The following is a 13953-nucleotide window of genomic DNA, read 5'->3' as shown; positions in this document are numbered from 1 at the left end:
TCCAGATGTCATCACTTTAGTCAAATGCCTCCCCCTCCCATCTCACCCCCTCTACGTCCTGGTGATTCATTTAAACTTAGTTCCCCAATTCTCTTAGCTAGTAATGCACACAGTCGTTTCTAGGAAATGTTATACATACTAGAGTAACAATCAAGAGTACACATGTATGTAATCTGTCACAGTACATGAATGTGCAGGAAACACCACTTGTTACACACCCTGAATGCCAGCGGTATGGCAGAGCAGATTATAGCAGCACTGCACTAAATCATTCATCCACTAATCCACTACTCAGTGAAATAAATGTCTCAAGCTAGACCCCTTCGCTAGTCCTCCTCCATGGAGACACCCATATATCTGCCCCTGTATTCCCGTAGTCCAGTTCTCATTGATGAAAGGAGACGTGTTGAGTAGTGTACAGTCAGGACCTTCTGTGTGCAGCGGAGGAAGATCAGGTAGTATGAAGAGGTCATAAGAGCGGGCACCCGTGTACTGATGGTGACAAATGCATTTTCATGGGCTGTAAGTTTGCCCATTGTCAGGCTTCAGCCTGACAATGGGTAGCTTCAGCCTGACAATGGGTAACAGGTCCCATGGAAATGTATGGGTTTGATAGTGAAAACGTAATTTCCATGTACAGATGGAAAGATTAAATATGACAATTCTATCTAACTGAGCTGCTCTTCCATTAGCTGGTTTCTGCCTATTGACCGTAAAAGCCGCTCTTCTAATCACATTAGGGCCTCACTGAATAGTAAAGGCGGATGTGAAGTTGAAATATGGTGAAAATCAAGTGTTTCTTTCTTGTTTTTAAATGCTCAGGAAAGGTGCATTAAATATTTAAGTTGATTCCTATAAATGAGAATGGTTTAACCCTCTGTGTGCTGCAAGCATGATCTAGTCATTATTTCCCTATGCTGCCATGGCTTATAAATAAGTGGTTGTTAGAACATGCCTTGAGTCTGGAGATCGCACAGAAGGGAATGTGCTGCTGTGTAAGATGTGCATTGTGCTCACATACGGAAGACTCATGCGGATGAGCTGAATCCTGTCATATTAGGAGTGGGATGTTGTTCCCTATTCCTAGGAATTATCTGCAGACTGTGACATCTGCTCACTACACCTGGAACTAGGAGCATAGTCCTGTGCGCCCTGTGGACGGGACTTGTTGCCCTTTCTGTCACATAGGTCAGTATGCCCAGACATGATACTTATGGGAAAACAATGTTTGATGTCGTATAGGATCATTTCTGTTGGGGTGATTGGCTTACTGTTACGTTCTATAAGTGCCTGGAGAGGCTTATTTTATGGATAGCCGGAGAACCTTTCTTTTCTCTACAAATAGATGTCAGCCGGAGTGCAGGACCTGTCTCATTGCATCCTGTTGCTCAGATTACAGCAGATGTGCACATCTTCACTTCTGAGATTCTCCATCAGTTAAATATGTTGTTCGACATTGGTGTAGAATGGGTATCCCCAAGAAAGGGCCCTTATTCAGCCATGTGGGATTGATCTGTGTATAGTGTGTTCTTCTAAGCATCATTGATGTAGAAACTGTCAGTGGATGTTTCCTTGCAGAAAATGCAGACTTTCGATCTTGCTAATCAGTCTGAATTCCATTCTGATCGGGGTCTGTGCTCGGTCTTCAGTTCTTACTTACCTTTGTCTTTAAATCTTGAAATCTCCTCCTTTCTGCACTACACCCCACAGTCACTGCTGGGTCTCTTCTCCCCCTGTCTTCTGTGTCTCTCTCTCTCTCTGACAGTTTCTTTAATAGCAGTTATTCGCTCACACCTGGAATTTTATATTTTGTGTCTCTCTTTTAAGTAATTTCATCTCCCTCCTGCCTTCCTTTTTTTTTTTTCAGCACCCGTTCTTATCCTGAGCACATATTCCGTGTGTATTCCAGGCTGTATGTGCTATCTCCATCCCATTCCTCTTCTTGCCTCCCCCCCCCCCCCCTTCTCTTACTGTCACACTGCCACTCAATCTGTCTCTTTCTCATTATTACAGCAGCAGTATAGTGGCTCTGGAAAACTCGGAGAGAATGTGTTAGATCAGCTAATATGTAATCCAAGGTTTGATCCAGAATCACACCCCATTCATGCCCAGGCAGCATCCTCTATCTGTCATTATACATCCTCTCTTCCTCGCTTTGGATCAGCTTATCTCCTTTTGCTGTGTTGCCGCAGGGTTGTCGCAGAGCCAGAATGAGTGAGGAGAACAAGGAGTGGGCAATCCTGAGCCCGGAGGAGTTCACCCAACTGCAGAAGTACATTGATTGTAAGTAAACATCTCCTATACTATTTTCAGTAGATACCAGTGCTTCAGGTTCATGGTCTGCTGATCCTCAGAGGTCCCAGACAGTGAGGACCAGGTGCAGATAGTGCCAGGAATATGCATGTTCCAATCAAATGCTGTTCTGTTTCCAGACAGTACCAAAAAGGTTCAAGATGTGCTGCAGGAGTTTTATGGAGAGGGCACCTCAAGTCACCAATTACCTGAAGAGGTGAGATAGTCTGCAGATTTCTATTCATTTGCAAATTACATCTAGATAAGGACACAGTGGTTGCCTTTTCCGCAGCAGATTGGTTGAGGGACTGAATGGCTTTAAAAGTAAAATCAGGATATTTTTCCAGAACTTAATGGTATTATTATAAGAAGATCAGATATTTTTGGCTATGGCTTTTATCGTGAGTCTGAACACGGGACCTTCTCTGCTAACTTATCTCGCAGCCTGCTGTGTCCTCTACATCTGCCCTTTAAATAATGAAATAATCATCTTAATTCTAGCAGCAGCTCAGCCATACTTGAAATGTAAACAACTGCAAACAAAAATAGACTCTGTATTGGAATAAAAGGGAACAGTACATAAATTGGTACATACATACATACATCTAACAGCTAATACTTCTATATATATGTGACATTACATATGAAATTAGGGCGATGGTATGACAAAATACTTAGAACTGCACCCAATAAATAAATGCCCCGCTGCAGTGGCTTATACGTGATAGAAGAACATCTAGTATACTGTGTTGTTTTTCAACCAATCTGTAGGATTAGTGTGAAATCTCTAATGCTTATTTTATTTCTGCTGCTTTTAAGAAAACCACAAGTCCTAAGTGCCTCCCTGCTGAAAGGAGAGAATGGATACAAATGTAGATTTTACTGCCTGCCAGTAGAACATGTTAAATGCTTTCTCCCCCCCAGGCTGCATTTAACATAAAGTTATGATTTCTATACAGTACTAACATGTCTCTAAAACTTTTTTTCCCCCCAGTCAATAGATTTCGAGGGCTTTCAGCGTTTCATGAGAACATACCTGGAAGCAGATGCCATTTCTCCAGATCTCTGCAAGCGGCTCTTTATGTCTTTCCAGGCAGTACCCAATGCTGATGGAGTGGAAACCCAGACAGATGGGTCACAGGGTAGGTTTGAAGTCAGGTGCATAGGATTCTGTTGTATAATGTTGATGACAGATACAAACATATGTATTGTTGGTTTTTTTTCGGAGAAACAGTAAAAACTTTATTAGTATAATTATTGATTGCATTTTTTTTTTTGTCAGACTGCCTTAGGTCGTTTCTGTTTGACTCCCACTCTAGTACTACTCTGAAAGTTAAGATATCAATTTAGTGGTTCAAGAAATTAATGTTTCTTTGTCATAGTAACCTAACTGCAGATGTTTGGTGTATACAACAGGACCAATCAGGCACTGTGATTCAGATTGCAGATCTTCCTGGTCTCATCCCTCCAGGCACTTGGGAGCTGGTGGTGCTGTAAAACAGGTGTGGGACTGAGGATCGCGATCCCGGGTCAGACCTTTTTGGCTGTCGACCTTCTGACGCTGTCGACCTTACCCATGTTGACCTATTTCATGTGTTGACCAAAAGCCTGACATTCAGTGGTCGACCCAATGCATGTCAACCTTAATAGGGTCAACCTAATGACCATATCCCTTAAGTCTGGGAAAGTGATAAAGCACCAGCCAATCAGTTGTGTTTGGAAAAATGACAGTTAGTATTTTATTAGCTGGTGCAGTATCACCTTCCACTTTATCAACACTACATCTGCCCCATAGTCACCAATTTACATATAGAAAAACAAGGATAAATGAACGGGATATGGTAATTGGGTCACAGTATGTTGGTCTTTAGGTCAACATGCGTTTAGCTTGACATGAGTCTAGGTCGATATGGGTTAGGTCGACATGGGTTAGGTCGACAGTCAAAAGGTCGACATGGGTTTTGCACAATTTTTTTGAGCCGACATGTGCCGTGAGTCAGTATTTCAATCGGTACTTGTGGATTATCACGGCTCCCATCGCATGCCATATATAGTGGCATGCGATGCGATGCGATTTTTACCGATTTTTGACGTTTTTGTCAAAATCGTATGCAATCGCATCGCATGCGATTTGATCGCATGCGATCGCATACGATTTTGCACTGAAAAGCATCCAAATGCATTGGAATTAGTATTAAACATGTTCAATGGCCCCCAAATGGCATTTTTGAGGCTGTACCACCCCCACTATCAATGCGAACCCGAAGCGTGGCGAGCGCAGCGAACCCGTGAGGGGCGGCGGTACGCGTCCTACGACCTTTTCATACCCCCACTATCCACGTCGGTGTGGAGTTGAGAACAGAGTGTGGCGAGCGCAGCGAGCCACCGAGCCCGAAGCGTGGCGAGCGGATGCGGACACCTGTGAAGCCCGTGAGGGGACGCGGATACCTGTGAAGGTATCCGCGTCCCCTCTCAGGGCTCGCTGCGCTCGCCACGCTTCGGGCTCGGTGGCTCGCTGCGCTCGCCACACTTTCTGTTCTCAACTCCACACCGACGTGGATAGTGGGGGTATGAAAAGGTCGTAGGACGCGTACCGCCGCCCCTCGCGGGCTCGCCACGCTTCGGGTTCGCGTTGATAGTGGGGGTGGTACAGCCTCAAAAATGCCATTTGGGGGCCATTGAACATGTTTCATACTAATTCCAATGCATTTGGATGCTTTTAGTGAAAAATCGTATGCGATCGCATCGCATGCGATGCGATTTTTTTCGCATACGATGGCCATCGTGGGAGCCGTGATAATCCACAAGTACCTTTCAATCCCTACTATCCACTAGGGTGTGGTGGGAGAATAAAATGGTGTGCCGAGCGTGGTGAGTGCAGCGAGAGGACGCGGTGCTATGTTTCAGTGTCCATGTCGTGTACTAGTGTGTGTTGACCCAATGACCCTGTCGACTTAACCCATGTTGACCTTCCTGCATGTCAACATAGACTCATGTCGACCTAATGTTGTCGACCTAATGACTGTCGACCAACATTGTTGTGACCTAATGATCCATACCCAAATTAACTAACTCATTTGCACTAAAGATTGCTGGTATTTAGCAGTATCACAGTTATCAGATGCTTACAATATAGTCCACATATAAAATAAAAATAACAAAACAGGAAGCAGGGTAACACTGATGGGAAGCTGCACCCTACATATGAATCACTTAGGAGAAAAACTCCCAACCCCCCCCTGCCGAGGGACACTGCCGGCGGCGGGAGGGACGCGGGAATGTCCCAAAATACCAGGATGTTCCCGCGATAAGCAGGACAGTTGGGAGGTATGCATACCAACAGATACATTTTAATTTTGATTACATCCTCCTTAAATGAGGATGTAAATATCTGTACCATATGGATGAAGTAACATATACCACTAAGGAAGATGGAACCTGAGTATCAAATATACAGTGCTGATGTTTATATGGAGTGGGTGCAGCACCCCAATACGAAATAGACACTCCTTCATCACGTTTTGATGTATTTGTACAACATGAGTTAAAACAGGAGAAAAATGATTAGAATGCCGACATGTTTATATTCAGCAATACTTATTTTGTTTGAAATCACAGGTACATATATGCTAATGAATCATTCCTCTTATATAACTTTGTATAGCGTTGTAATTCACACGGCCTATAATAATTCAAATATAAAGCAAATCCACACATGATGGGCCTGATTCAGACGTGGATGCTAAGAGGGCGATTAAATTGTTGTTTAAACACCGGCCTAATGGCAGCAATTCAATTGTTCTGATACTCGAATGTGATCACTGCCGGCGCCAACATTTCTGCTTGCAGTATCCTTGCAGTCCCAAACAGGACTTTATGCACTGCTAAACCCGGTTCACAGCATCAAAAAAACAAAACAAAATATTGCATCGCCCCCTAAGTGAACACAATGCTGATGTAGGTGAGATGTGATTATTTGCTACTGAGTATTGCAAATTATTCTGAAAACTGCTGTGCCACATATGATGGCTGTTATTGGGGGTGTCTGAGAGGTCTGAAATGAACACAAAAATATCTGTCCCATCGCAGCTTTATTGGGAGTATCACGGGTATGTTGTGTTCTCAGAAGCGTAGCCGGTTCCACAGTGCCCACATTCAGACTGAGCCACGGGCTAGTGAAGCTGTGTCAGGAGACGCAGACACGCTTACAAAATCTATAACACTCTTAAGTTGCCGGTCCCTAAACAGCCGTGTCCTGTCAATAAAGCTGGTGTCCAGGGCACTGTGAGCAGCATCGCATGACAAAATATACTCTTGCACATTGTGCCGCCTACGCATGCAGAGATCTCAGATCACCAGAAATGTGCGATAACATCAAGTTAACGTACATCTCTGAATCAGTGGCAGAGTTCATATGTACAGGATACCCTCACTGCAACTCCTATATACAAACATAACATGTAATCATTATTACAGCTAGTGTATATTTCTGTAAATTTAAGGTTCCTGCATCTAAAAAATAATAATTTTCCACTAACCTCTATATTTTTTTAAAATAATTAGGATGTAAAGTGCATAAAGATAGTGATGCATACATAATTTCAGTACAAAGCTGACAGGCTTACTCACAGAGCTGTTTTCAGCCTGTTTTATCCTAAGTGTACTCTAATTCCCTGGTCCCTTATTGGTAGCCTACAGGCTACTTGCAGCCTTCCAGCACTCTGCCCCGCATAAGGCTCTGTTTCATACTGTGGTTAGGCAGCGTTCACACATTATTGATCTCCTCCCTCCACTGGATAATGGAAGGCAAGCTGTCTTCCGGGGTGTGTGGAAAATACTTTATGAAGTTCTCCCAGATGGCTTATGATTGGTCTCGGACAATAACCAAGTAGAAGCAGGTAGCAGAACTTCAACTACAGTATGTTTCAAGTAACGTTCATTCAGACGGATGGCGGGCGGCGTCTCTGGTGCTCGGTAAGCTGCGATATTCGCAACTTACAGAGCAGACCAGAATTAGCCCTCAGATGTGCTTTGCAAGCCAATCTGAATAACCCCCTTAATGCCACTGTGGCAGTACTATTGCTAGAGATGCAAAAGTCATATTAGTGAAGAAGCGAGGGATTATTGGGCACTACTACACCAGGTGATGTACAAACTACACTCAGTGACACTATTAGTCATTAATGCTACCGGTAAAAATGGTGATCATTACAACGCACAATACTATTAATACTTCATACCGTATACATACATTACTGCTGTTGGCTGACATATTAGTATTACACTTACTACTGTATACTGTACATATTATTGTAGCTACATCTGTCTAATCACTTGGAACACATATTCTTAAATGTGACAGCGAGTTGGTGCCCCGCGCCTCTTGGGAAATTAGCAACACAGCTGACTATACTGTAGATACTCTCAATCCTCATGACAGGCAATGTTCTTTAAGGAACTGATTATTATGGTTTCGTTACAAGCTGACAATTTCTGTGCAGCGCCAAGGACAGATAATCAAAGCTCCTGCTGCTGTATGATTGGCCACAACTGGCTTAGTACCATGATTTATTGGAGAGAAAAACTTGCACTGCATTGTTAATCACTAAGCGGCAGGCTTCTACCGAAAAAGCCATTCCAACCAAAGCAACTTCAGCTAGCCATATAGTCTTCATGTCTTCATTGTTGCTTTAATGCAATCTAAAGTCTGTATGGCAATGCGAAGTCTGGGGCAATACTTATTGAGAAGCTTTAAAAAAAAAGGTACTTGTGTATTATCACGGCGCCCATCGCATCGCAGACCATAAGGCATGCGATGGTATGCGATGCAATGCGATGTCCCGCGATGTTCCCCAATGTCATACAATGTTAAAATTGTATGGCATTGTATATGGCATACAATGCAATGCGATTATAAATTGTATAAGCACCCTAATGGGTGCTTACAATGTTAAATGCACCCCCACGCCACCCCCAGTATGAAAGTGAACCCGAAGCGTGGCGAGCGCAGCGAGCCCGTGAGGGGCGGCGGTACGCGTCCTCCGACCTTTTCATACCCCCACTATCCACGTCGGCGTAAGTTGATTTTATATAGTGTGACGAGCGTGGATAGTGGGGGTATGAAAAGGTCGGAGGACGCGTACCGCCAGCCCTCGCGGGTTCGCTGCGCTCGCCACGCTTCGGGTTCACGTTCATACTGGGGGGTGGCGTTGGGGGTGCATTTAACATTGTAAGCACCCATTAGGGTGCTTATACAATTTAACATCGTATAGGGGGCTTACATCGCATCGCAGTGCATCCGGTATATGGCACACGATGGCATGCGATGCGATAAAAAAAAACGTGCAACTTAATATCGGGGGCGCCGTGATAATATACAAGTACCAAAAAAAAAATCTGTACATTTTCAGATTTTTTTTTTGGGGGGGGGGGGGGAGGGGGGGGGGCTTGTGAATTGTGTGTGCTTAAAACACGAACCAATATAATTTTTTACCGCAGCAATCATTTACACTGATAAACCAGGTCAATTTTGCGATGTAATAGATTGCCGCTTTAAAAAATTGGGAAAACTCCCCCAAAATCTCTCACTTTCTGATACTCACACCCTATTACATTCCACCCATAGGGCCAGATGCATAAAGCTTCAAAAAGTGATAAACTGGAGAGTGAATAACAACCAGCTCCTAAATGTCATTTTTCAAACCCAGCCTGTTCCATGGCAGTTATCACTTTTTGTACCCAGCTTAAGGGTCTGATTCAGAGATTAATCCGATAATATCACACATCTCCGATGGATTGAGATCTGCGCATGTGCAAATGTCATACTGCGCACGTGCAGCTCTAGTTCTGCAAGATCGCTAACGTTGGGGCAGATTTATTAAGCTCTGTGAATTGATAAAGGGTCTGGTTTTTATCACTGGCCAATCAGCTGCTAACTGTGAAGTTACAGGCTTGGTTTGAAAAATGACAGGTAGGAGCTGATTGGCCGGTGGTAAACAACAGACACTTTATCACTTCACCGGGCTTAATAAATCTACCCCTATGTCCTGGATGTCTTAGCCTGACTGACATGCTGCAGCTGTTTGGGGGGTGGGCTGGGAGCGTTGACCGGGAACGTTTGACAAAACTGGGACATGTAAGCCCTATTTTGTAGGTGTTCTGAGGCCAGGGTCTGCATCTTCTGATGCAGATTTATTGGCCGCTGCAGCGTACACCAGATATTCTGAGTAGCTGATCCGATGCTACATTGCCGCAGCGGCCGATCACAGAAGCTTGCAGTCGGTGTCTAGTAGCTCAAGATTTCTCCTGTGGCTTTTGCATATTTTTGGAAGAATTAGCTGTGTACTAAATGTAGCAATTAGCATCCACCTCTGAAAAACCCCTCCTAGGACATTTCATGCTTTCTCCAAGGCCTGGCGAGCAGTGTGTTTAGGTTACATTGTGAACATGATTGTTGGCACAATGGGCCTGATTTATGTTTTTAAGATTAAAGAAAAAAGCAACCAACTGGACAAAACCATGTTGCACTCAAGGTAGGGCAGATGTTACACGCACATAGATTTTGATTGGGGGGGGGGTTCAATCTGAAATCCTAACTACAGTGTAAAACTGCAGCTGCCCAGTATTTGTGGGCAACATGCAAAAGCAGACAGTATTTACCCAGCACAGAAAATATTCAAATGTATTTTCTCCTCTTGCATGGTAACGTGGTTTGTTCCGGACACGAATGACTTGTTTTGTATTTTGCTCACAATAGGCAGTTTCCCTTTAAAGAAATTGTTTTTATTTTTCTTTAGTCCTTCATTATGTGTAATTGTGACTATTATAGTGCAAGATGTATTTTCATAACAACCAAGGTGTTTTAGCTTCCTGTAAGTGGAGAAGTGAAAGCAATTCTGTCACAATTTTCAAACCACACTGTAATTATTGAATGTGTCTGCTCCTGTAATGATAGCGATTTGTATGGTTTTCATCAATCTTACATAAATCTGACAAAAGTATCACTATCGCTTCTCCAGCATTAGTAGTGCCATGGTTTCATGATTTCTGTGCCATGTTTTCCCTTTGCAGAAAATGGCCGGATCAGCCTGAATGATGTGTCCTGTTATTTTTCCTTACTGGAAGGGGGGACGGCTGAGGACAAACTTGAGTGTAAGTAGCAATGTTCTACAGTTATATTCAGCATTGTTGAGGATGAGGAGAAAAGCTTTACAAGGATTTTTGAATATTGGTATTGTTCCCTACCATCTATATATGTCTAGTGTCCGTGAGTCTCTGAAACACTGCCATCTGCAGGCAGAGAGTGAAACTACATGTTTCTCACACATGCACAAATACGGAAGGTAGCAGACTAGCTTTCAAAGCTTTTGCTTCAAGCAGGCTTACTAGTGTTTTATATATATATATATATATATATATATATATATATTCAGCAACAAACTTTAACTGCCTTAATCCCTGGTCTTGTTCGAGCCACAGACCCTCACTGCATGTACCCAACCATGGGTTCATACCCGAACACTTACCAATCAGTAATGTCCACTCAGGAATTCATAATGTACAATCTATAACACTTTAAAATTAAACATTTTATGTTAAGGTATAGCATTCCCCCAGAGCCAGATTAAGGTCTAAATGGGCCTGGAGCTGAAAATTATCAAGGGCCTATTATGCGCAATGATAGGGGTTGTGGCCAGCACCTAATAATGTAGGGGGCGTGACCAGTGTTCTGGTTGGGTGGTCTGCTCATGGGTGTGTCTCTATTTGTCTAAATACTTTCAACGAATTATATATGCCTGGAAAAGGAAGGTGGCTGGCATAGGAAAAATGCAGGGACATATATTGGCGAGTGCCCTCCAAAGGTGCACCTGCAGGATGCCGATGCCCTAAGATACTTGCGGGGTGAGGCGGCACTCCAGTCATAAAAATAATACTGAAAGCCGAAACATGGTAGACAACATTTCAGCACCTTTTATGTGTTCACCTCTGTTTACCACACCATATACCCCTTATACAAATCATGCAACACAATAGTAACCCCCTTATACTGTACTTGCCTCTTACACAATATGCCACATGGAATGAGCCAAAATTCACACGGACTGAGCCAAAATTCACACTATGGCACATGGATTAAGTCATAATTCATGTTATGTCACACAGATTAAGGCAAAATTCACATTTTGACACATGGATTGACCCAAAATAAACACTATACAAAACAAATTGAGCAATGAAGCACTGGGGCATTGCGCGCCTTCGGCGCGCACTAAAAATTTACACCATAATGCCCATTACATATTAAAGGCACACACCATAATGTCCATTACGTATTATGCCAAACACTATAATGCCTATTAAAAATTATGCTACATAAGTGCTGCTTACCTACATGCTCATTGCCAGGGGTTCCATGCTCATTGCCAGGGATTCCATGCTCATTTGGAGGAGGTGTTTAATTCCGCACAGAGTATTCCTTTTTGCTCAGACCATATGTGATCCCCTGCTGTTCTTTTGTTCAATTTATATTTCTTTGATTTCTTATTCTTTTATATTTTTTTGTGATTTTTAACAGCTGTGGTGCTACCCCTCTCTAGATATATATGGCAGACCACATGACAGACCCAGGAGTGCACCTACAATATCTCTAGCCTTTCCTCTATTTTGTTACATGTTCCATGCTCATTGCCATGTGGGATTACATGCTCATTACCAAAGGGGAATACATGCTCGCAGTAACTGGGGGACAGAACAGGGGGCTGCCCGGCTGTATTCAGAGCACTGCAGGTCCCGGCTATTTGAAATAATACCCCTTTCACACCATAAAATGCAGGGACTTACTCAATAATATGGTCCCACGATCATGCAGGGCCATTTCCGGGCTGGCCCCTTTTATACCAGCCTAATCCCTGCATTTTCTGGTTTGAGGGGGAGATACCCCCCCCCCCAGCTATATATTCGGAACCAACTGACCCGTTTTCATGTGGGCTTCAAATAATTTTGGTCCCGTGAATCTGGGCTATTTGGTTCCAGAGAAATCTGCCCTCAAACAACATGAACAGCCATGAAATTACATTTCAGAAATGAAAAAAATCGGTTTACCCACAATATCTCTAGAACCAATGAACCCATATAGACCAGCCTGGTATCATATTGAAGGCCCAGCAATTTGAGATCAACCGCAAGCTTCTGTGATGCCGGAGGGGGAAACTGTCAGCCGTTGGAACCGGGTGGGGTTGGAATTAGCGGGTTCCATGTTATCCTATGGGCAAAACGTTCCAGCTTTGCCTGGCGGTATCTCTGGTTCCCGGGAGGCTAGCAACACAGTGCCAGGCTCGTTGGAAAGCTCTGGCCCTCAGCTACAAAATGGGCCTATTTAGAGAGTGGGCCTGGAGCTGTAGCTCCATCAGGCCCATTGTTAATCCGGCCCTGCATTCCCCTCAACCTGAAGTGTAATGATCACCGCAAGACTTATACCCCAAACGTTTTGCAATAAACAGAAAGAACGTCACCCAGCTATACTGTATCTAGTCATACTCCATTGAACCACTGAACGTGAGCCCTATCTCACGTCCTTGTTGTAATTTATTGCTCTCTATATAAATTATCCAAATGGCTAAATTAGCAACAATGTTGATAAAACACAAAAAGAATAGTGAGCAGCTGTGTTAAGTTTTACCTCATAGTAATCCATAGCTTGGGATGCATATACAGTAGGTTCTATAGAACATGATTGGTTCCGGCTGTTAGGCAGACAGTAAGTTCTGTAGGTAGACAGTCAATAGATTGACCGCTATTAATTCGACAGGAAAAGATTGACATGCAGTAGGTCAACATTAAAAAAAGGTTAACAAAAGCAATAGGTCAACATAGCAGTAGTCAACACATGAAAAGGTCAACATGTGTTTTTTTGAATTTTTTTTCCTTCAGATAACTTTTTCATTGTTTAAGATCCACGTAGATTAGCATTGGGAATGGTGAAGTGGGCCGAGCAAGGCAACATGCTAGAAGCAAGGCGAGCAAAAGCCTGGTGTTTTTACCCCTAGTTACAGTGGGCCTAATAATTCACACCCAGACATGACATCCCAGGTTAGGAAAAGACACAAATCCTCTATCAAGGACAGCATTGAATTGGTGAAGTGTAGATGAAATGCTCTACATCAGCGGTTCTCAGACTGAGGGTCCTGACCCCAAAGTGGGTGCCGACCTTCTCAGCATGGGGTCTCGACTCCATGTTGCTGACCATCAGGCTGATGACTTTTCTCATCTCAGGCAGTGATTCAAGGAGTCTGAATAATCTTTTTTAATTGTCTGTTATTTTAGACTCCTCCCACCATGTTGTGCCTCCACAATGCTGCCATGTATGTGCTGTCTGCTGACTACACATGTAACATGATGACCTTCTGCAGTAACTTGCTGGGTTCCCATCATTATTTCTATTGTCTGATGGGGTCCCAGAGCAAAATAGTTTGAGGACCCCTGGTCTAGATAGAATTTATCTACTTAAAAAAGGTTGATGTTCGATGCATCGGCTGTTGCTAAAACTAGTGCTCCTCCTGTCACATGTCCGGGTAAGTATTGTCAGAATGGAGTCACAAATCTCCACTATTTGCAGGAAGAGCTAAGACTAGAGACACTGGATATATCCAGCACATTCTCTTA

General features: G+C 43.4%; 1 protein-coding gene across 4 annotated transcripts in view; it reads left to right on the top strand.

Annotated features, from left to right (window-relative positions):
• DGKA (diacylglycerol kinase alpha) overlaps window positions 1–13953 on the top strand; it is a 155086-nt gene that overhangs the window by 94825 nt on the left and 46308 nt on the right. For 2 of the 4 annotated variants that reach the window (XM_083169190.1, XM_083169193.1), the window contains 4 exons: window positions 2193–2283; window positions 2433–2509; window positions 3287–3434; window positions 10363–10443. In XM_083169190.1, coding sequence (XP_083025316.1) covers window positions 2211–2283; window positions 2433–2509; window positions 3287–3434; window positions 10363–10443 — 379 coding nt within the window. In that variant the 5' untranslated portion in view covers window positions 2193–2210. Of the gene's footprint in view, window positions 1–996; window positions 1189–1960; window positions 2079–2192; window positions 2284–2432; window positions 2510–3286; window positions 3435–10362; window positions 10444–13953 lie in introns of those variants that run through there. The other 2 variants (XM_083169191.1, XM_083169192.1) reach the window with 2 other exon arrangements.

The sequence above is a fragment of the Crinia signifera genome, chromosome 2, assembly GCF_055691185.1.
Source record: "Crinia signifera chromosome 2, ASM5569118v1, whole genome shotgun sequence".
In the NCBI taxonomy this organism is placed as follows: domain Eukaryota; kingdom Metazoa; phylum Chordata; class Amphibia; order Anura; family Myobatrachidae; genus Crinia; species Crinia signifera.
This window is presented reverse-complemented; position numbering and strand designations above follow the sequence as displayed.